Below are 21,089 nucleotides of genomic sequence, written 5' to 3'. Positions count from 1 at the left end.
TTCAGTATGTTGAATGCTGCTGCAATACAATGATGCAAAGCAAAGGACGATGCAGCAAGGGCAGGTATCAAAATTACGTCTGCGGCAAATGCTTGATTTGGGAGGCAGATCTGTATGATTGTATCCTACCCCTCGAACTGCCGTAATCTATCTATAGATTTCAAGCCAGCCAATCAACTGTGCAGCCGCTTCCCATTCACCGCTTACAGTTGAATCGCAGAGCTCGTCTAGATACCGTCCGCTCACTGATGCCCTTACAATATGGACGCTATCCTCCAAACCCACTTCTCGAACATTGAGACCGCCCTCACCACCCTCACCGACTCCATAGCCTCCTACAATCCTTCCATCCCCGCCGCGCACTCCCTCGTAGCTGCAGACGAGGAGCTCCAAGTCGGCCTCAAACGATTGCTCACCCACCAGAAGAACCACGCTCGTATTCAACAGCTCAGACAAACAATTGACCGTCAAAATGCCGAGATAAGATCCACGATTCAGCTTCTTGCGGACACGCGCGCGGAGCTACTGGCAATACCAAATTCATTAGCCCCCTCGAACAGGCGGGATGTCGATTGCGGCGAGCTGCTCGATTTTGCGAAACGAATATCCCGTTTCAGTATACCGACGAACTTCAGGAGAGGTGAGGGGAGGAAAGCCACCGACGGAGTAGCAGAAGGACCAACAGTAAATGAAATTGGAACCGCGAAAGAGGACTCAGACGACGTGGAGGGCATCGGCCTACAGTCGCTGAAGGAGGAAGAGAAACAGTGGCTTGATCCGTTCACCGGGGTGCAATTTACCCCATGGCCTAGTGAGGAGGTCATTAGGAGCAGCGCTTTAGCACGCATCCAAAGTGGGGGTGAAGATGCTGAGGAGGCAAAGCGCAGAATAGAAGAAGAACGGAGAGTTGAGGAGGAGAAGGAGAGAGAAGAGGCGCGGAAACAGGAAGAGGAAAGCAGAAGGCGGGAGGAGCAGAGACGGCATGATGGTGCGAAAGAGAAGGATGTGGAGGAGAAGCCGAAGGTGTTTGGAGGATTGGATCTTTATGATCCTGACGATGAAATGTAGCGTGAATGAAGATATGTCTTTTGATCGCTTGCTCCGATATCGCTAAATTTAGTCAACAATCATAGCCTCAAGAAGCAGGATGTTGTATCAGATGGCCCCGCCAATAACTACATTTTGCTCCTTTCCCATTTGCAAGCATTTTGCTTCATCATACAGAGAGATCAGATATTATCTCAGGTCTCCGCTGCCACAGTCACCGTGACGGCGGGATTACTAGCTGTGCGTTTGCCCCACCCGCTAAAGAATCCTCCGCTGGAGGTACTGGGTGGAGTCAGCTTTGGGGGCTCTGGTGCCGGTTTTGCTATGATTGTCGACTCGCTAGGAGTAGGGCGATGATTGCTTCCATTGCCAGACGAGCCGCTTCCCATTATCCTTCGCAATGAGTCTAGCTTATTCTTGACTTCTTCAAGCTCTTGTCGAGCCACTGCCTCAGCGGTCTTTGCATTGACAAGTTCCACGAGCATACTCTCCTCTGATGGAGGCTTGTGTCCTTCAGTTGCCAGTACTTTGGTCATCCCTAAGCTGCTAGAACGCTTCGCATATCCGGCGGACGATTGATTGTTTGACTTCAAAGAACCTGTGCGTACCAGCTTCAGCTCCCGAAGGCCAGCTGAAGGTGGAGGGGTGTCCACTGGTGTCTGAGGCACAGACTCAAAATCGCTTTCAGTGGAATACCTCCGGATCTTGAGCTCAGCAACCGTCTTTTCGAGTTGCTGTTTCTCTTGAAATATTTCCTGCATTTTGTCCCGTGCTTCGCGAAATTGCTCTGTTATGCGATTATTTTCCTTCTGCTCATCTGATATCTGACGCGTCAAATCGGCCGACCTCGCAGCTTCAATCTCGTACTGATCTTTCCATAGCTTCAATTGCTCTCGCATTTCTTGCTTGGTCTGCTGAAGTAATGAGGAGCGTTTGTTCGTCGAAGGCCCACTAAAGCGTGCTCTTAAACCATCCAAGGGGTCCTGGCTATCTGACGCGATCGCTTCCTGATTTGAAACATCAGAGTCTGCACCTTCGATCTCAGATATTGCGTCCAACGTTTGAGGCTTCATCTGCCCTAGATACGCTTGAACAGCTTTTCGATCTTCTTCCCGATCCTCTTGCTCTTTCTGCAACTCAGTCACCATCAAGGTCTGTTCTCGTTGCATGTCGCTCAAGGCAGTAAGCAAGTCTTCGATTTGCCCGTGAAGATCGCGATCCTGACTCCTGGTACCAATTGAAGCGGTGGCTGTTCTTCCCAATGAACAGTCTGCCGAAGGGTTCCTAGACATTGCAGTGGCTTCGGTAGAGGTGGTCAACTGGCTATCCACAGTTTCAATAGAATTCAGCGTAGAAGCCATGCTTTGCTTTGAAGGCGTCCGCTGCAAGAAACTGGATGGGCGAGCTGGTGGCGCCACTCCGAGGCTCGAGGTTGGTGAGGTGATCTTCCCTGTGGTGCTTGCTATCGCACCAGTCCAAAAACGACCAAGAAATCGTGAGGCCGCGGCCTGTATGTTGGGTAGAGAGCCCTCCTTCGTCATTGTATCGCCATCACTTCGACACTTGAAAGCTTTTTCGAGTGACTCTAGAATCTCTCTTGTGACCAAGCCTGTCAAGCCAACGAAATCGTTGACCAAATCATCAGCATCGCAGCCATAGGTATCCCACAATGGTCTTCCTAAAAGCAATGACATGGCATCCTCTAGTTCCGTGCAAGCGAGCAATTTTGGTTCATTACGCCGCATTAGCGAAAGCGCAACTCTCATCAGTGTTTCGGAGGCACCCTCGGTCAGAAGCACGTCGTATATCCTGAGCAGCATCGGAAGAGGACAAGTTATGGCGAAAAAGGAAAGAAACCATTGTGACACGTAGAGCGGCTCAACTCCTATACTCTCCAGGTGCTGGCTAAGATCGGGATGGTGTTTCGACAACAAGTTTTGGAACTGATAGATGCGAAGGTGAAGGCCCGACAGGTCTGGCAAGAAGCAAGATCGTAGATCGTAGTGTTCCATCAAGCTACTCATGTATCAGCAAGAGCTCACTGTTGCAAAGGAGGCAAGACATACCGAACAAGTACGCAGAAGGCTTCTCGATCGGCCATGTGCATAAGCATTGGGCCGACTACAAAGCCTAGACCTTGACAGTATCCAATTCTGTCGTCATAGAGACTAAAGCACTTCAAGACTTGAGCCAACATTTGTTGGCCCTCCCCAGATGGGTCTCTAAACATTTCAACCCCTGGAAAACTTCGGCCAATGTCTTTTCCAATGAGATTCTCGTAGGGGCTTGTTTCGCCGGAAAGCCGATCATACTCCTCTTCCAATAGCTTGTCACGCGCCCCAGCGATACTTACCCACACGACACCGCGCAAAGGGGGAGGAATACCACCCCGTATCTTATGGGCTGTGAGGGTAGGTAGTCTCTGGGCGGTTTGTGGATAATCATTCACAAGAGCAGCCCAAAACTCGAGCTCAGTCATCGGTGGTGGCTCGGGAAGCATCGAGTAGCGAAGAGATGGTCTGGTTGGCTCATTGACTAGTTTCTTTAATTGCTGCATTGAAGGCGGTCGCGCTTTGGTGCCTTTGCGGGTGGATCTTGCTCTTGTGAGCTTTGCCTTTGGATCTGTAGCAAGTGCGTCATTCTCCTGCTCCAATCTTGCTAGCAAGAAAGCCGTGGCCTGTATAGAACGTTAGGATGGTGCGGATTTAGAGCAGTGGATAGACCCTACCTCATCGGACCCTTCGTGGCGCGGGGCCTGTTCCTCGCTCTTTTCAAGCTCGTCCCAGTCGACTTGTGCACTACCATTGGAAGATAGGGTACCAGAGCTATCGCTACGGGACCGTATGGTCGATTGTGGAGACATGATAGAGTCATCGTCATGGACGCTGCCAGTCGACATCGAGAGCGATTCGGGTCTGTCTGCAGGATCAGATGCTTCTGGGACGTCATCGACTGCGACTTCATCCTGTTGCGCCAAGGTGTCGCTCTTCTCAAGACTACCGAGGAAAGAAAAGCGTATGGACTTTCTAACGGATCCGCCTGGCGAGTTTCGGACAGGTGGCGAGGTAACTGGTTCTTTTGAACTTGTGGTGTCTGTAGATAATCTCACCGTAACCATAGAGTCTGTTGGTAGATGCTTATTTTGGGTGGATTGGGGACGCTTGTCGCTTGCGCCAGATGCGATGTCCGCCGTTTCGCCCAAGTCAGACTGTCGAAGGCCGTTCGTCGACTGAGCCTCTTCCGCCATTCGATTTTCTTTCTCTGATTGCTCGTTTCCTTCCTTTGTATTTCCTATCTTTCTTGATTGCCCTACAACGATTCGATGTATCAAATTCACACGGGGTGAGGGAAGGTCAGAAGTAAATAAAGAGCGTTGTCGGTAGGCGTGCAGAAACAGCTAAAGAGTGGAGCTGAGACTACAACGTCTTGCAGAGGTACTGGGCCCAGCCCTGAATGAGTGACTTGGATTGAAAAGAAACAGAGAGTCGATATTCGCCCTGGACGTTCGAGGAGAAGGTCGTGCATAGTGAGGGGAGTTTCAGGGGGACGTTTGGCGCTAAACCGAAATCAAACGAACGCGCTCCTCCATTGTTCTGCCCCTTTCTTCCTCATTAGTCAAATGAAGGAACAGTCAACGACGATTGATCATATAGAAGCATCTGATTGCGTTTTTTGGCCTATTCACTAAAGTCTGACATCTTCTGCTTCCATGGGGTCCTGCCTTGAACCAACCAACGCGCCCGTTCTCTGGGTATGTTCATTTTGAACTTACCTTCTACTTGATTGTCTGAGCCTCTGCTTGAATCGCAGAATGAGCTTGTATAAGCTATCGGACTGAGCTATACCTTCATCCAATGTGGCTATCACTGATTACATCATGCGTCAGTCCAAGCATGAAAAGCAGGTGGGCCTCTGGAAAATGCGACGCTTTGTATAATTTTATTGAATCGTAAAATCAAACCAGCTCATTTCCTGAAGCTAATCAACATTCTTACCTGTTCTCTACATGATGTCGAGCAGAGCTGCGGCTTTACAGGCACAATGAGCTCCAATAGTAGTTGAGACTCTCGCCATTCCCTCTCCTGCCCCTGCTGAAATTTTAGTAAACACCATTGCGATTGTGACAAACCCAGTCGGTTACAAGATGCGCGATCATGGTGCATGTGTACAGCAACTCACCATTATTCCTGGCAGTGACGTTATAGGCACCGTTGAAGCAGTGAGCTCTGCCGTCACTGGCTTCAAAGGAGGGTGACAGAGTGACCGGCTTTGCGGACGTGCTCATGGCCGCAGACTCGCGAAGTGGCGGATTCCAAGAATATTCTATCCTCAAAGAGTATGGACTCGCTCGAATACCGAGCACCATCACGTTTGAAGAGGCGTCTATTCTTCCCATGTCGGTCGCAGCAGCCGGCAGCAAACCAATCTGGTGGCTTCCTAGTCTGGGGTGCATCGTCAAGTGTGGGATCCTCCGTGGTACAGATCACCGAACTAGCCGGATTCACGGTCTATGCTGTCAATGGCCCTCGACATAATGACTATAGCAAGCAGCTGGGCCTGTCCGCTTGCCTCAAATATAATGATCCTGGAGTGGTCGACTCCATTGTTGAGGGTGCAAAACTTGCAAATCAGAAGATTGATATTGGGTATGATGCGAGCTCAGAATGGTTCAGGTCCGTTGGCGCCTAAGGTGCTAAAAGCTTTTGGAGGCGGTCAACTGTGCATCACTCTGCCATTTCTAGAGGATCAGAAGCCACTGAATGTGAGCACTAAGAACACATTCGCGGCTCGGATTGCAGGTGACTCGAAGGAATTTGGAACCTGGCTTTTTGGCAAATGGTTGACCGGAACTTTAGCTGACGGTAGCTATGTACCAAGTCCAGGGATCCAGAAGGTCGACGGAGGTATCGAAGCTGTGCAAGAAGCGCTGGAGTTGCAGAAGAAAGGATCTAGTGGCAAGAAACTGGTGCTGACGCTTTACCTGGTTCACTGCTGACAGGCTGGTCTTGGCGTGTCAGAAAGGATCGAAGGACAAATCAGACGTGTAGAAGCATCATGAAATACAGATCCTCCTTCCTTTGGGAGCACTACTGCCGTCATCTACATCTGCATATGCGTCTGGCCGGTTCCTGGTCCCGGAGCCTTGCCTGCACTGTGCCCCGCGTTTGACCCTCCATCAGCCTGTGCCTAGTCGGCAATTCCCTGTAAAAGCCGCATCTCGAATTACAAACAATTGAAAAGCACGCGCCTCGTCCGAGAAATCAAATATCCGAGGCGAGGTACATGCAGCGATAACAAGATCAATCCCGTGTCAATTGCGTTGCGTTTCGTTTCTCGTATGTAACTGACAGTAGATGTCGAGTCATTTGAAGCAACCGATCGTTTTCGTAACAACAGAAAGCCATAAGTGAGCTTACAAGAGCTTGCGAGATATCCTCGGAATGGATATATCACACGATCATAGGGTGAGTATGCCAATCTCTTAAGGATAGACCTCCTGCTTTCAGTTTGCTGAAGCTGGGGTGAAGGCAATTCATCAGCTGGAACAAGAGCTTGGTGTCCAAATTGTTCCAGGCACGGAGGTGATGCGAGATGTAGGCTCTCACCACTTTGTCCATGCCGGAAAGTCAGACAAGGTCCTTGTACCTCAGCCCTCGGATGATCCTCACGATCCCTTGAATTGGAGTCGCGCCTGGAAATTCTCGACGATTGCGTGCTCCCTTGCCTTGACCTTCACCCAGGCGATCGGGCCCTTGAGTTTGGCGCCAATGTTCCCCGAATTGATCAAAGCATTCGACTCGAATCTGAACGATGTCATCGATTTCACAGGTGTAGCAATCCTTGTTCTGGGCTTTTCCAATTTCATATGGTAGCAGCATGCCTTCCTGGTCAGAAGAGATATTAACGTAAAACCAGGGTACCGATCAGTACCTCCTTTGGTAGAAGGCCGGCCAATTTGGCGTCGACCTTGATCTGCTTCGGAAGTGCGATCTGGAGAGCCAGAGCAAAGACTTACGGCAGCTTTATGGGTGCTTCTGTATTAAACGGCATTGCTGCGGGACCTGCTGAAACACTTGGACCTGCCGTGATTGCTGACATTATGTTCCTGCATGAGCGTGGCTTTTATCAGACGTTGTACTTCAGCTTCTATGTTGGAGCGATCATGGCCGGTCCGATTTTGGCAGGCCCAATGTCCCAATTTTCTGGCTGGCGCAACTACTGGTGGTTGAATGTTGCAATGCATGCAGCGACTTTCTTTGCGTGTCTTTTGGGATTCCCCGAAACCAAATGGGATCGTGCCCAACTTGCAAAGCTTTCTAGCGAAGGATCAACCGAGGCGATGTCGCCATCTGTCGAAAAAGCAGTAGAGACGAGCGACAAAATCTTGCACGCTGAACATGATTCTTCGGCGAATCCAGGTCTTGTGGAGAATAGTACTACCGAGAAAGATCCCTGGCTTAGAAATGGTAAGCCTGGTAGGGCACAGTTTCGACTTTTCCAAGCAAACAAAAGCCCTTGGAGGAGTATCCTGATGGACATCTGGATTCCATGGAAGCTCTTTGCTTTTCCGATTGTGGAATTTGCGTCCTTCGTCGTCTCGTGGTCTTTGTCCAACTTTCTTGCTATCAATCTCACCCAAACACCTTCGCTGGAACCTCCACCGTACGGATTCTCCCCATTAGCGGTTGGTCTTTCGAATTTTGCGCTGCTAGTCGGTGCTGTCATAGGTCTCTCAACGGCGGGACCCTTCAGTGACTGGGTTAGCATGAAGCTCACTAATCGGAACCGAGGCATTAGAGAGCCAGAGATGCGGTTGCCCACCATGATACCTTACGTCCTAATCATGATACTGAGCAATTTTGTGGTTGCATTCGGCTATGAATACAAGTGGAATTGGAGGGTGAGTTTTGCGAACTTGCACTCGAATAATTTCCAAAGCTAAGACGAGATCCTAGGCCATTTTGATCATCGGCTGGGCAGGATCTGGCATTCAGACGACCGCTCTTCCATCGATCGTCTCTACATATGCAGTAGATTCTTACAAGCCGGTGGCTGGATCACTGTTCGTTTCTATCACCGTCAATAAGAATCTCTGGGGATATGGCTTTAGCAAGTTCATCGAGCCTTGGATTGAGAAGTCTGGATACGTGAAACCCATCATGACGAATATGTGTTTGACCACACTGTGGTGTCTTTTTGGTGTCTTGTTTTGGTACAAGGGCAAGACCTTTAGGGTATTGACTAAGGACAGCAAGGTTCATAGCATGTGATCAGACACTACAGAGATCTTCGTGTGCAATAGAATGTTTGCTGCTAGGATGTGAAATGTAAAGCTGACAATGTCATATGTGGCCAGAGGAAAGACGAGATCGTGGCACATCTTGGATCTTGACCCTGCAAAACACTCCCAATAATGGACGTGGATCAAGAAGCCAGATGAATTGTGACTTCCTTTACTTGCAGCATTGAAACTGACTCAACATTAAAGATTGGTCAGGTAGCACTTCCTACTGGTATAGTACTCTCTATGCAAGGCCTGAACTCTGGGATATAGGAAGGTCGTGGAATGTCTGGCGGAGAAGTGAAAGAGCTCCGCAACTAAGCTAGACCCTTTATAGCCTAGTGGATGCATTGGAGAAATCGGCTCGTCGCGCCGCGTGTAAACAACTGCCATAACAAGACCACCAGTTTGGTGCCAATCAGCGCTTTTGCTGGCGTTAATTCACTTTCCTTTTTCCTCTTTGGTTTTCGCGAACTTCAGTACGTGAGGAGCACTCTTAGAGACGATTTTTTTGGTCGAAAGCGCCCGGCTGTTGCCAAGGCCGAAATATGGACTCCATCATGGACGACTCCGTCTTCGTGGAGGACGATGATGGCTCGGATTTCGGTCCTTCAGTAGTAAAGATTGGCTTCATACTCTTTACTCGAATGTTCACTCATGTACTCTCTAGCCAAAGCCTCCCAAGAACAAGGCAAGCGAGAGCCTTGCTACCGTCGCCAAACGTGGGCCTAAACCAGAGACCAAACGAGTAGCCAAAGACAAGCCAGCGCCCAAGAAGACTACGCAGACAACTCTGAAGTCAAAGCCCAAGTCTAAGAAGCGACCAAAGTCAGACTCCGAAAACGAGGACGAAGACGAACCCTCTCTCAGCGACGCCTCGATCTTATCTACCACACCACCCAAGGCCAAAAAGGCTAGGAAAGCAGTCGAGCCCAAAAAAATGGGGTCCAAACCTCTACAAGAGATTGAGAATGAGGCTATCAATGAGGCCATTAACGCGTCTATGGTCGATGGATCACCGGCAAAACCTAAGAAGGGCTCAAAATCTACGGATCAATATCAGAAGGTAAGCATCGCGTAGTACAATTTAGGATGGCATGAGAATGACTCTGAGCACAGCTCACTCAACTTGAGCATATCATCAAACGCCCTGACACATACATTGGGTCAGTCGAGATGCAGGACCACAAAATGTGGGTATACAACAGTGAGCTTGAATCTATGGAAATGCGCACGGTCAATTTTGTTCCCGGACTGTACAAGATATTTGACGAAATTCTTGTCAACGCGGCGGACAACAAACAACGAGACAAGAACATGGACACAGTTAAGGTCACCATCGACCGAGAGAGCGGCCAGATCAGTATCTACAACAATGGGCGTGGGATTCCAATAGAAGTACATGAGAAAGAAAAGATCTTTATCCCAGAGATGATCTTTGGACATCTACTCACATCCTCGAATTACGACGATGAGGAGCAGAAAGTCACAGGGGGTCGTAATGGCTACGGAGCGAAGTTGTGCAATATCTTTAGTACCTCGTTCTCCATCGATACTGCAGACTCGAAAACGAAGAAAAAATACAAGCAAACATGGACTGCCAACATGAGCAAGATGGCCACTGCTTCAATCACTCAGCAGAAAGGTGATGACTACACAAAAATCACGTTCACCCCCGACTACAGAAAATTTAAGATGCAGGGTATTGACGACGATTTTGAAGCCTTAGCCAAGCGGAGAGTATATGATCTTGCTGGTACAGTCAAAGGGGTCAAAGTATGGCTCAACGGGGAGCGCATCAAGATCAGCAATTTCAAGAAGTACATGGAAATGTACACCAAAGCCATCAAACGAGAGCGAGGCGAGGAGGCTATAAATGACACGTCGGATATCATTACAGATAGTCCAGATGCACGTTGGGAGATCGGTTTCGCTGTGTCCGATGGTACTTTCCAACAAGTGTCCTTTGTGAATTCCATCGCAACCACAACCGGGGGTACTCACGTCAACTACATTGCCGATCAGGTATCAAACAAGCTCCTAGAAGTGGTCAAGAAGCGCAAAAACAACAAGGTCGCTTCGCTTAAGACGAGCCAAATACGAAATCACATCTTCATATTCGTAAATTGCTTGATCGTCAATCCTGCCTTTACTTCACAGACCAAAGAGCAATTGACGACGAAACATAGTCAATTTGGGAGTAAATGCAACCTGAGTGAGGACTTCCTTAGAAAGATTGCTAAAACAGAAGTGATTGAGAACATCCTACACTTTGCCGAACAAAAGGCAGATCAAATTCTCAAGAAGAGTGATGGAAGTCGCAGAAGTCGTATGGATAATCCAAAGTTGACAGATGCTAACAGAGCTGGGACCAAAGACGGCCACAGTTGTACTCTGATCTTGACTGAAGGAGACTCTGCCAAGGGTCTGGCCATCGCTGGACGATCAGTCGTGTCGCCTGATCTGATAGGCGTGTATCCTCTAAGGGGTAAGTTGCTTAATGTCAGAGATGCCTCCATCGATCAAATATCGAAGAATCAGGAAATTCAAAACATCAAAAATTTCCTTGGACTCAAACACAAGCAGACCTATACTGATTGCAAAAGTATGCGCTATGGGCACCTCATGATCATGACTGACCAGGATCATGACGGGAGTCACATTAAAGGGCTTTTGATAAACTTCTTCCAAGTACACTACCCTAGCTTGCTCAAAATTCAAGGCTTCCTTGTCGAATTCATTACACCCATTGTCAAAGTCTACAAAGGAGACCCAAAACATCCCAAAGCGATGCAGACGTTCTTCACAATGCCCGAGTATGAAGCATTTAAGGAAGCACATAAGGGCGAACGCAGTTGGGAACATAAATACTACAAGGGTTTGGGTACTAGTACCACCCTTGAAGCTCAAGTTTATTTCCGCGATCTCGACAAGCATTTGAAGGAATTTCGTACTATGAGAGACAATGAAGTGGAACTCATAGAGTTAGCTTTTTCGAAGAAAAAGGCCGATGAACGCAAAGAGTGGCTGCGCCAGTTCAAACATGGCACTTATCTTGATCATTCGGAACGTCTGGTTTCCTACACAGACTTCATCAACAAGGAGCTCATCTTATTCAGTGTCGCAGACAACATGCGATCAATTCCTTCAGTTGTTGATGGACTCAAACCTGGACAGCGGAAAGTACTCTATACTTGTTTCAGGCGGAATTTGAAGAAGGACATGAAGGTTGTCGAGCTTGCTGGTGCTGTGTCGGGTCTCACTGCGTATCAGCACGGAGATACTTCGCTACAAGGCACGATAGTTGGCCTCGCCCAAAATTTCGTTGGCTCTAACAACGTGAACTGCCTTGAGCCTAGCGGCAATTTCGGCAGCCGTCTTCAAGGTGGCAGTGACTGTGCTAGCGCTCGGTATATTTACACACGTCTCTCGCCATTTGCCAGGAAAATTTTCCACCCAGCGGATGAGCCATTACTTACTTACAATACTGACGATGAGAAGACGATTGAGCCAGAGGTATATGTGCCTGTGGTACCAATGGTACTTCTAAATGGAGCGGATGGGATTGGTACGGGATGGAGCACCAGTATACCAAACTATAACCCTGAGGATGTAGTGGAGAACCTGATGTTGATGATGGATGGAGAGCCAGTAAGTGATTCCGATCCTCCCTTTTGCCCTTTGAATCATTAAATGTTGCTCTTCTTGCTCAATATTCATCTCCGCTGTTTCGTACTACTTAATAGGGATGTGTAGATTTTCTGACGATGCTTGTACGTAGATGAAACCAATGACTCCATGGTTCCGCGATTTCAAGGGAGCAGTCACACAAATTGCACCTGATAGGTTCAAATTTAGTGGTATCATCAATCAGGCCAACGACAACGAGATCGAGATTACTGAGCTTCCCGTCCGAGTCTGGACTCAGGATTTCAAGGATAAAATCGTAGACATCATTAAAGCCGAGAAGACACCAAGCTGGATCAAAGATTACGATGATTACAACACTCACAAGGATGTCCATTTTGTCATCAAAATGGAGGACAAGCATATAAAGATTGCACTAGAGGAAGGCTTGGAGGAAAAGTTCAAGCTGACAAAGACTATGGCTACTTCCAATTTGGTGGCCTTCGATGCCGAAGCGCGTATCTCAAGATATGCTAACGTGGAGGATATCATGAAGGAATTCTTTGCAATTCGTATCAAGTTTTATGAGAAAAGAAAGGTCAGTCTTACTGAAAAACTTGAGAGGAGCACTCCTGTTGGCAAAAGAAATGCTAACCGCCTAATGTATAGGCACACCAGCTCTCAGAGCTTCATAAGGACCTTGAAAAATTCTCTAATCAGGCACGCTTTGTGCAGATGATTGTTGACGGAAAATTGATCGTCTCCAAAAAAAGGAAAGCTATCCTGGTAGAGGAGCTCAAAGAGAAAGGCTTCAAACCAATTCCAAAGGTCATTACAGCTCAGAAGGAAACGGATGTCGAACCTGCCGCAGACAACGAGGAAGAAGAGCAAGACACAGAAGTTGCTGCATCAGCTTTCGACTATCTTCTTGGAATGCCTATTTGGTCGCTTACAAAGGAGCGTGTTGAAAAGCTACTGAAACAAATTGGAGAGGTTGAGGAAGCCATCGACACCCTCATCAAGCTTAGTAAGGAAGACCTGTGGAAGCGGGACCTCACGGATTTCATCGAAGAGTGGCGATTCCAACTTGAAGATGATCGTAAGAGCCAAAGGAAGGTGGCTAACATGGGGCGTCGCGCGTCTTCGAAGATCAAAGTCGGAGCCGCTATAGGTCGCAAGCGAAAGGTACAAGATGGGGCAGACTCTGATTTTGATGACGCTCCCAAAGCGAAGAAAGCTGCTGTACCGAAGGTTCGGGGCGGTCTACTCGGAGACTACTTCGGAGCGACAGCGCCCTCGAAGCCTCCTTCACAAAAGACAAAGGGTCCTTCACAGGCAGCAAAGAACGCCCAGAAGCTGCTGGGAATGTTAGACGACAACAAATCCGCACCAAAGGCCACCGGGGAAGACAAGGAGGACATTTGGATGCAAGTCGATGGGGCAGCACCAAAAGCTGCACAGTCTGCGAGAGTCAAAGCTCCTGCTCCAATGAAGAAGGCCCTCCCAACGAAAGCGATTCATGCAGCAGAGGATAAGAGTGCCGAGGAGGATATTGTGAGGCCAGCGATTTCACGAAAGCCTCGGGCTGCAGCTGCGAAACCAGCCCAATCTTACAAGCTTGATGACTCGGATTCGGATGGCGATGATATGCTCCTTGATGTTGGTAACATGGTCAAAGGCATCCCCACAAACACCAATGAGAGCAACAGTTCCCGTCCTCTCTTTGCCAAGTCTGCTTCTCGCCCATCCAGCAGTCACGGTTTCTCCAAGCGACCCACATCTGTACACAGACAAGCGGTCGATCTTGAGATAGACGACACTGACTACTCTAGGCTCGCACCACCAACGGCAAAGAAAGGTACAGCCATAACAGCGCGGTCAAGTGCTCTGTCCGAAGACGATGAATCGCTTGATGATATGCCAGTTGCAAAGGCTGCCAATCTCAAGACAGCTCGGCCAAAAGCAGAGCCAAAGGCTAGAGCAGCTCCCGCAACCAAAAAGAATGGTGCTGCGCCCGCTACAGCTCTTCCGAAGAAGGCAGCTTTGAGTCCAGCAGGCAAGGCATATGCTGCTAAGAAGGCCAAAGCAGAGGCAGCAGCCAAGAGTAAGAAGGACGATTCTGATATTGATGATGCCGTCGACAGGATTCTTGATGATGAAGAGGAAGACGACGCTCCAGCCGTTCGGCGACCGGCAAGACGGGCGGCAGCAGCAGCAGCTCCGAAGGCAAAGTGGGTCGTTAGTGATGAGGAGGAGGAAGATGATGAAGAGAGCGACGACTTTGACGGAGGTGATAGCGATGACTGAGTATCAAATTCATCTTTGAGGTGCATGACATGTTTGTTTTCGCAGGGCAAATCACATATTCCCGCCGACGACGAATTTCTTTTTTTGAGTAAAAGTTTGGGGGCAGGAAAATTCAATCTGTGCTCTTACGGGCCGTGTACATTATCAAAGCATTACCAAGGCTACGGATGCCCTTGCTCGTTGCGAATTATACGAATGACAGATTCATTTGGTGAAGTTTCATACAATGATCTTCGGGCCGGCTTAGTTCAAAGCTGTGCGAAGGAGGATTGAATGGTGGGATCCGTGAGTCGAGATGGGCCAGATGCTAGTACCCAGTTCTCGAACCATGGTTCAATTGAATGAACAACGTTGACATCCTGTAATCGCCCTCTAAACTTCGAGAATATCCCATCGACTGGTGCCTGCTGAATTTCTCGTGGGCTTAGTTCTGCAGATTCGACATGGTTGCCTTTTGGGGCTCTAACATCGGTATGCGCCTCGCGGCCGTCAAGGAAAGTTATCATTCGCCCAGCAGGCGAAACAACGTTCGCCATCCGTTCAACACGGTCACACAGAGCTCGTCCCTGACAGACGGTCCAGTCGTGAGACGATCCGTACCTGCGGCTGCAATGAACCGAAGAAATTCCCGAGAGGCTGGATGTCTATCATCGAGCCATGCTGCAGCCTTGGGCAGTGTTCCCATTAGCCCTTACTTGCCTTACGCGTGTTCGATCATCTAGTGGATTAGGCAGGTGAAATATCTACCGAGAAGCGGAGTCTGTCAACCCCCCTGTTGGGATTCTTGCGGGTTGCCGGCTACATGGAAGGTCTAATGATAGTTGCTCGTCTGCTTCTTCTCGAGGCTTCCAAAATCGAGGAGCGTTCCGGGGCAAAGTACACTGGGCCGTGCATTTCATGTCGAATTCTCGTTCCATAATATTCTAAGGCGGTTGCATACACGACAGCGGCCTGGCTGGCCATAGTCAAACCTTATCCACCTGAATTCTCTCGCAGTGATAGGATTTGATCGTATGATATGGCGAGCTCACAGCCCCCGACTCTTGCCCTCGGGAAAGACAAGCTGCTGGCGGACTCTGCCGTTCATACATCTCGTACTGACTTATGTTCGAAGCTATGAAAATAAAATGATAGGTTGCGGATAATTTAGCACGCATGAAGGATGAAAGGCTCGACGAACTGACAGAACAACCAGGATCGAGGCAGCTTCGTTGAGTTCGAACAACGGCATTCGAATTTGGGCGATCTTTTTTCACTCTTGTGCACAACCACGTTCAAAGACAATCTGCTTTGTCTCGAACATTCAGTGATTCAACAGTCACTTCTAGAAACCGCTAGAATAAGTCATTACCAATGAGAGGCGCTGAGATATCGATGCTTGTCGTCTGATGGTAGAAAGCTCGAGCCGTACCAAAGGAATTTTCTTAGAACCCCGCATGGCTATCATTGATGCAGGTTACGAGTTGACGACCCATGAGGAGACGAATGCTTGGCTAGATTTGTAGTATAACTTGCCAATATCAACAATATAGCACACATACGAAGGAGATTGCTTGGGCTATCGAGGGAGACCGAAGCAGCCAATTACACCATTGATACTGAAACCGCTTCTTAGGATGCGTCTTTGAAATGGCATACGAACATAAGTTTGACTGGTCGCCCCAAATCAACTCTTGCGGCTAGAACACGGTCAATCCGTCGTTGTGGGATTGGTAGAGTCCTATGGAGCATTCGTCATGTCGTAAAGACCAGAGAGAAGAGGAAACATGCAAGCAAGCGACAAAAGGAGCAGCTCCTAGGATCATTGCTTTGTGTGAGCTAAGTGTCGAATTCACCACAGGTTGAGCACCGCCTTGGTCGGACCTATGTCCTATTGCTTTTGACAGAGTTGGGCTGGATTAGGAATGGCAGCGGCTAGATGCAGGAGTTCCGTGGCACGGCAGCTTGTGCGTCAGACTTTTCAAGATGAGATGAACTTGCATACTACTTCAATCACTTCAAAGCAAAATTTCAGTCATGAGAAAGCTCTGCAGCTTCACAAGCGGTAGTCACCCAGACTTGTGATCAAATGTGCCTCGTTCTTCCAGTGTTCTGCCTCAAAAGGGATTTGCGGTCAGGCCCCTAGGATCAGGCATATGCGCATCGATTCAAGATGTGGCTCAACACGCAGTCTCTGGCAGATTCCCTTTGTCCTCCCTGCCTTGCCTGCGCAGCATCCCGAGATAATCCCTGTCTGTGGGAAACCGGATATGCAGGGCTGATGTCCGAATAGACCAAGTCCTAGATTTTGCAAACAGCTGCTCACGAACAACGCATTGACATTCTCAAGGTAACCAATAGAGGCAATTGAGGTTGATGAACAGGTATCCTTGAAGTCTTCAGGCTTTTGGGCCTATCGGCAATCATAGGGTTCGCCAGGCGTTGATGCCCCTTTCAGGATGTCGTCAGTCTAAGACAAAGGACTAGAATATCGTTAATTCTGCTCATTTATGCTGGTCGAGTACCCATTTTCTGGAATAAGAGAACAATTTAGGTTGGTTGTCAAGCTTGGAAACAGTCGCCTCATGTCGTAGTTCCCCTGCTCTCTATCGAGCAGAGCAGGTGAGAATATTGAACAGGCTTCAAGTAAGTGTCACATTAAATCTTTCACGCGAGACGATCTAGGATGGGTTGTGAAAGACAAAACATCCCATATCATGGTTTTCATGTTGAAGCCACACTTTTATATATGATCCTGCAGTGCTCCTGATGGATCTGCATACCAGGCTCAAAGAAAGATGTTGGTCGGTGAACATCTCGATCGTTCTGATCTGTACCTACCCTTGTTTAGCCAAACCACACAACCTTATGTTCTTCGGCCTTACAATGGGAACAGCACTGGACTTAGGCTGTCTTTGAAATCTGGTCCGATGGCTCTAAGCACCGGGAAGTCAGTCAGGCAGTAAGAGTACTAATGAAAACGTATAACAGACTCCCGAGCCCGCTCGCCAACCTGCGTTTCCAGCCAACGCAGTGACCGCCTATCTTGTATCAACTATACTGCCGCTACCTCCTCAGCAAACTTTCACCGCTTTACCGAATCCTAGACTCTTAGTGTCGTCCGCATCCTTTGTTCATCATGATATCCGTGGCATCTCTATTGAATCCTTTACCTTCACATCCCGAACACTTCTTCATCACCCGAGCATCTTCACCAACTGGCAGCAGCCCTGGATTGATAGCGACATCGCGAAGAAAGCTCAAAATGACCAATACGCGGGCTACCTTTGTCAAAGTCAATCCTAAAGGTCAAGTCAATTACCATCCGTGTGAGCTACAGGACTCTGTGACTAGGGCTGAGCACCAAAACTTCAAAGTTGAACCCATTGGAGCAATCAGCGACTACCCTCGGCACATTCCTTATAATAGCGAGAAGAAGGATTTCCAGGAGAAGACTGGGCGAGATGCTTTCGAAGGTAGACAAATGACATTGAGATTAATGAAATTGTCGTTGCTGAATCTTGCCAAAAGTCTATCAGTATAGGTTTCGTGTTCCTGGTGAACTTCAGGATAAAGAGCCCCATGTAGTCATGTGGGACTATACTACCGGCTGGGTGAGGATAACACCATTTTTCAAGAGCTTGAAACATTCGAAGGTAACCCTGAAGTAGACATGGCTAGTCGAATTCGACTAACATTCACAGACAATGCCTGCAAAAGTTATGACTGCGAATCCTGGGCTCAAAGATATCAGTCATAGCATTACAGGTGGTTCCATTAGTGCACAAGGTACAGACGCTAATGCTCTGAATATTTCATGTTAATGCTGAGTAGGATATTGGATACCGTATGAAGCTGCACGAGCAATTGCTGCGAAGTTTTGCTGGGATATTCGCTATGTCCTCACGCCTGTCTTTGGTATTGATTTCCCCAGGATATGCTTGAAAAAAGAGGACCCAGGCTTTCTAAAATTGAGTATCGAGAGAGACATCATTGTTCGTTGCACGGAGCAAGCAAAAAGATTCCGAGAGACTCATTACGAAAATCAAACTGCTGGAAGTCCACCAACCGCTCCACCCGTCATTCTTGGGAAATCTATTTGGCGTCAACCTGCCGTGAAGTTGGACTACGAAAGCGGTTATTGTACGGATACCGACCGCAGCATACCCACGTCACCTCAGTCCGCTTCTGGAGCGTTCATGCCAGTAAATGCCCCAAAGGCACTCAAGCCCAGCCACCGTATCCCCATGTCAACTTTCAAATTGGATGCAGCTACTCCTCTAAGCAACAACGATTCCTGCGCCGGGCTCATAACAAGAACTCGAACAAAGAGACTTCGCGAGGTGAAAGACAATGCTCCGCAGGATAATCAGTCTATGCATATCTCATGCCACGTTGACACAATACCGAACAAGCGCGCAAAGTTTTCTGCCATTGGAGAGGAAGCTCGAGCAGCGTACACACTGATGCAATTATATTTGGCAGATGCAGCCCTCGCAAGCAAGAGCAGAGCGACCCCACACCGAGCATCAAGCTAGGTGCTTCAACGAAGTTTTCAGGTTACCAGGGTTCTGGAGTCTCTAATACATGTGTACTCGTGATGACGCTATGGAGAGGGTTGGAAATATCTTGGAGGCCAGTCGCCCATGTGCAAGGCAGACTTTCAGCTGAACGCTTGTCGTAAATTTTGGAATCCAACGCGACGGACGGTGGCAGGTGTTGATCTACGTCAGGTGTAATTACTCCGGTGAGGTAACTTTAAATACACACTGATCAAGACAAATGCGTCCATTATCAAGGCACGTGTAAAGTGGGAAAACACTTGTGATAATGTAGCGAGTAACAGCTGTCATAAGCATAATGGAAAGGTGGGTAGTTGGATAGATTGTAGTTGCCTTCTTCGGGCAAATTCCGCCCCAAAAAAGAAAAAAGCAGGGAACGGGTATCTTAGTTACACCATCACCGCTGGCGTTCCTCAACACTTCTCCTTTTTAATATCAGGCTTGACACGAGGCAATTTCTCTTATTACATCCTCCATGAGCCTCTCTTGATTTCTTTCATCTCTGTTCCCACCTCTACTAAGCTCAGCACGTACGCCTCTCGTCAAAGCCGTAACGGTCAACTGATCAGTCTCACAACTATGTCTTCAACGTTCGGAGGGAATGGGAGCACCACATTGCAAGATGCAAAAGATATGGCCTACAACAGTGAGGTATCGTTCTCCGCATCATCGTATGCATTTCACAAGCTGACCAAACACCGTCATAGATTTCTCAAAGCTCGCGTGACTCTGCCATGGAGGTATTGACGCAACCTACAGACGCTCAAACAGCCTCAGACACGGTGCAGAACCATCCAGCGTCCCAAAATGTGAAAGAGACTCTAGGAAATGGTAAGTGCACTCTTCGTGTTCCGTCAATTGCCTTACATTGATAATGCGTAGGACCTGTTGCGGAGAAGATGAGGGACCAATCCACCAAAACTTCTTCGGAGCTCCAGAATCTCAAAGCTTCCCGGGCCACTCCTGATCAGACTGCTTCCACTGGACAGCCACTTACGCACTATCATTCATTCTTTTATAATCTTCTCAGTTGGGAAAATCCCCGCGCCTCCGCTATTTCCTTCGCTAGCATAGTGTTCTTCATCTTTGCTTTCCGGTATCTACCGGCGACGAGATGGGTCTTCAAGATTCTGTACCTATCTTTAGGAGGCAAGTCCCACTTATGAGCTTGCTGGGCTCCGATGTCTGACCTTTGAGTAGCCACAGCAGCAGCCGAGGTTGCAGGTAAACTTGTACTCTCCCAAGGTCTTGCCTCGTCATTTCGACCCAAGCGTTATTATACAATTCCGCGTGAAGCTTTGGAAGCATTCACAGAGGATTTTGAACATTTGATCAATTTCTTCTGCATCGAATTCCAACGTATTCTCTTTGCCGAGAATGTCACTCACACGGTCACAGCCTGCTCAGCAGCCTTCATCTCGTACTGGTTGACAAAAATCATGCCACTTTGGGGTTTGTCTGTGCTTGGCGTCACGGTTGCGTTCTTGGGACCTCTCGTCTACATAAACAACAAAGAGCTTATCGACCACCACCTAGCTAATGCCCAGGAGACCGTCACCGCCCAAGCAAACCAAGCGAAAGAGCTCGCTGGTCAGCATACTGCTAAGTACTCTGAGACCGTGAAGTCTTATGCTGGTGATTACACTTCAAAAGCTCAGGGGTACATTGGCTCCGCCCGTGGCCGTCCGCAATCACCCCAAACTGCTCGCAAATCCTCCTCCACAGCAGGTCCGGGCAGTGCCCCTAGCTTAAGCTCCCAAGATTTCCCACATGCCCCTAAGCAAGAGCCGACCGCCGGTGTCACTAGCCATCAAGAGCAGTACCAAAATAGCCAATTTGGCGGGCAGGCTGTGCCTGCTTCTTGAAAGCCAAAGAAACTAGTCGACGAAGAGCAAGAAACATGACTTGACGGAGAACGTTGAGGACCACGGATCGGTGAGGGTGACGAAGTAGAGTGATGACGAAGAGGACACATGTCAACGAGATGATTAGGCAAGGGTCTAGAAGCCGGAAAACTTGCTCGAGAATGGGTGCCGGGGTCTTTCTTTCTCAGTGTGCATACTTGAAACCCACTCGTTTTCCGAGCTGTATCTTTAGATTTGCGTGCGGGGCAATACAACATGCCTTTGTAAAGCAGGCAAAAATGTATTGATCGATTGTTCAACTAGCCGAAATAGCACAGGTGGCTATAGACGTCTGCCCTTCGACTCGCTTGATCATACACAGCCCAAGCAATCACATGAGGCTCCCCTCATCAAAATAGCTTCGACTCCCCCTCTCACCTC

At 48.5% G+C, this 21,089-nt stretch overlaps 6 protein-coding genes across 6 annotated transcripts; 5 read left to right on the top strand and 1 right to left on the bottom strand.

The window, feature by feature from the left end:
* Positions 1–261: 261 nt before the first annotated feature.
* KY384_007108 (uncharacterized protein) lies at positions 262–1,068 on the top strand (the record flags this gene model as incomplete). Its single annotated transcript, XM_044815600.1, has 1 exon — positions 262–1,068. The coding sequence occupies one exon, from the start codon at positions 262–264 to the stop codon at positions 1,066–1,068; it is 807 nt and encodes a 268-aa protein (XP_044667474.1).
* A 173-nt stretch (positions 1,069–1,241) lies between these two features.
* Positions 1,242–4,294, bottom strand: KY384_007107 (uncharacterized protein; the record flags this gene model as incomplete). The annotated part of the gene is made up of 3 exons (XM_044815599.1): positions 1,242–3,063; positions 3,114–3,724; positions 3,776–4,294. 3 exons carry the CDS (start codon positions 4,292–4,294, stop codon positions 1,242–1,244), a joined length of 2,952 nt encoding a protein of 983 aa, XP_044667473.1.
* Positions 4,295–5,191: 897 nt separating this feature from the next.
* On the top strand, positions 5,192–8,318 carry KY384_007106 (uncharacterized protein; the record flags this gene model as incomplete). Its single annotated transcript, XM_044815598.1, has 6 exons — positions 5,192–5,266; positions 5,341–5,693; positions 5,914–6,013; positions 6,540–6,916; positions 6,964–7,948; positions 8,004–8,318. 6 exons carry the CDS (start codon positions 5,192–5,194, stop codon positions 8,316–8,318), a joined length of 2,205 nt encoding a protein of 734 aa, XP_044667472.1.
* Positions 8,319–8,889: 571 nt separating this feature from the next.
* On the top strand, positions 8,890–14,263 carry TOP2 (DNA topoisomerase 2; the record flags this gene model as incomplete). Its single annotated transcript, XM_044815597.1, has 5 exons — positions 8,890–8,946; positions 9,000–9,395; positions 9,449–11,980; positions 12,111–12,554; positions 12,626–14,263. The coding sequence occupies 5 exons, from the start codon at positions 8,890–8,892 to the stop codon at positions 14,261–14,263; spliced, it is 5,067 nt and encodes a 1,688-aa protein (XP_044667471.1).
* Positions 14,264–17,507: 3,244 nt separating this feature from the next.
* On the top strand, positions 17,508–18,780 carry KY384_007104 (uncharacterized protein; the record flags this gene model as incomplete). The annotated part of the gene is made up of 4 exons (XM_044815596.1): positions 17,508–17,718; positions 17,774–17,898; positions 17,947–18,031; positions 18,077–18,780. 4 exons carry the CDS (start codon positions 17,508–17,510, stop codon positions 18,778–18,780), a joined length of 1,125 nt encoding a protein of 374 aa, XP_044667470.1.
* A 758-nt stretch (positions 18,781–19,538) lies between these two features.
* KY384_007103 (uncharacterized protein) lies at positions 19,539–20,669 on the top strand (the record flags this gene model as incomplete). Its single annotated transcript, XM_044815595.1, has 2 exons — positions 19,539–19,635; positions 20,005–20,669. 2 exons carry the CDS (start codon positions 19,539–19,541, stop codon positions 20,667–20,669), a joined length of 762 nt encoding a protein of 253 aa, XP_044667469.1.
* Positions 20,670–21,089: the final 420 nt, after the last annotated feature.

This window comes from Bacidia gigantensis (assembly GCF_019456465.1).
Source record: "Bacidia gigantensis strain McMullin 20006 chromosome Unknown contig_255, whole genome shotgun sequence".
Taxonomy (NCBI): domain Eukaryota; kingdom Fungi; phylum Ascomycota; class Lecanoromycetes; order Lecanorales; family Ramalinaceae; genus Bacidia; species Bacidia gigantensis.
The sequence above is the reverse complement of the archived record's forward strand: the minus strand, read 5'-3'. Positions and strand labels throughout refer to the sequence as shown.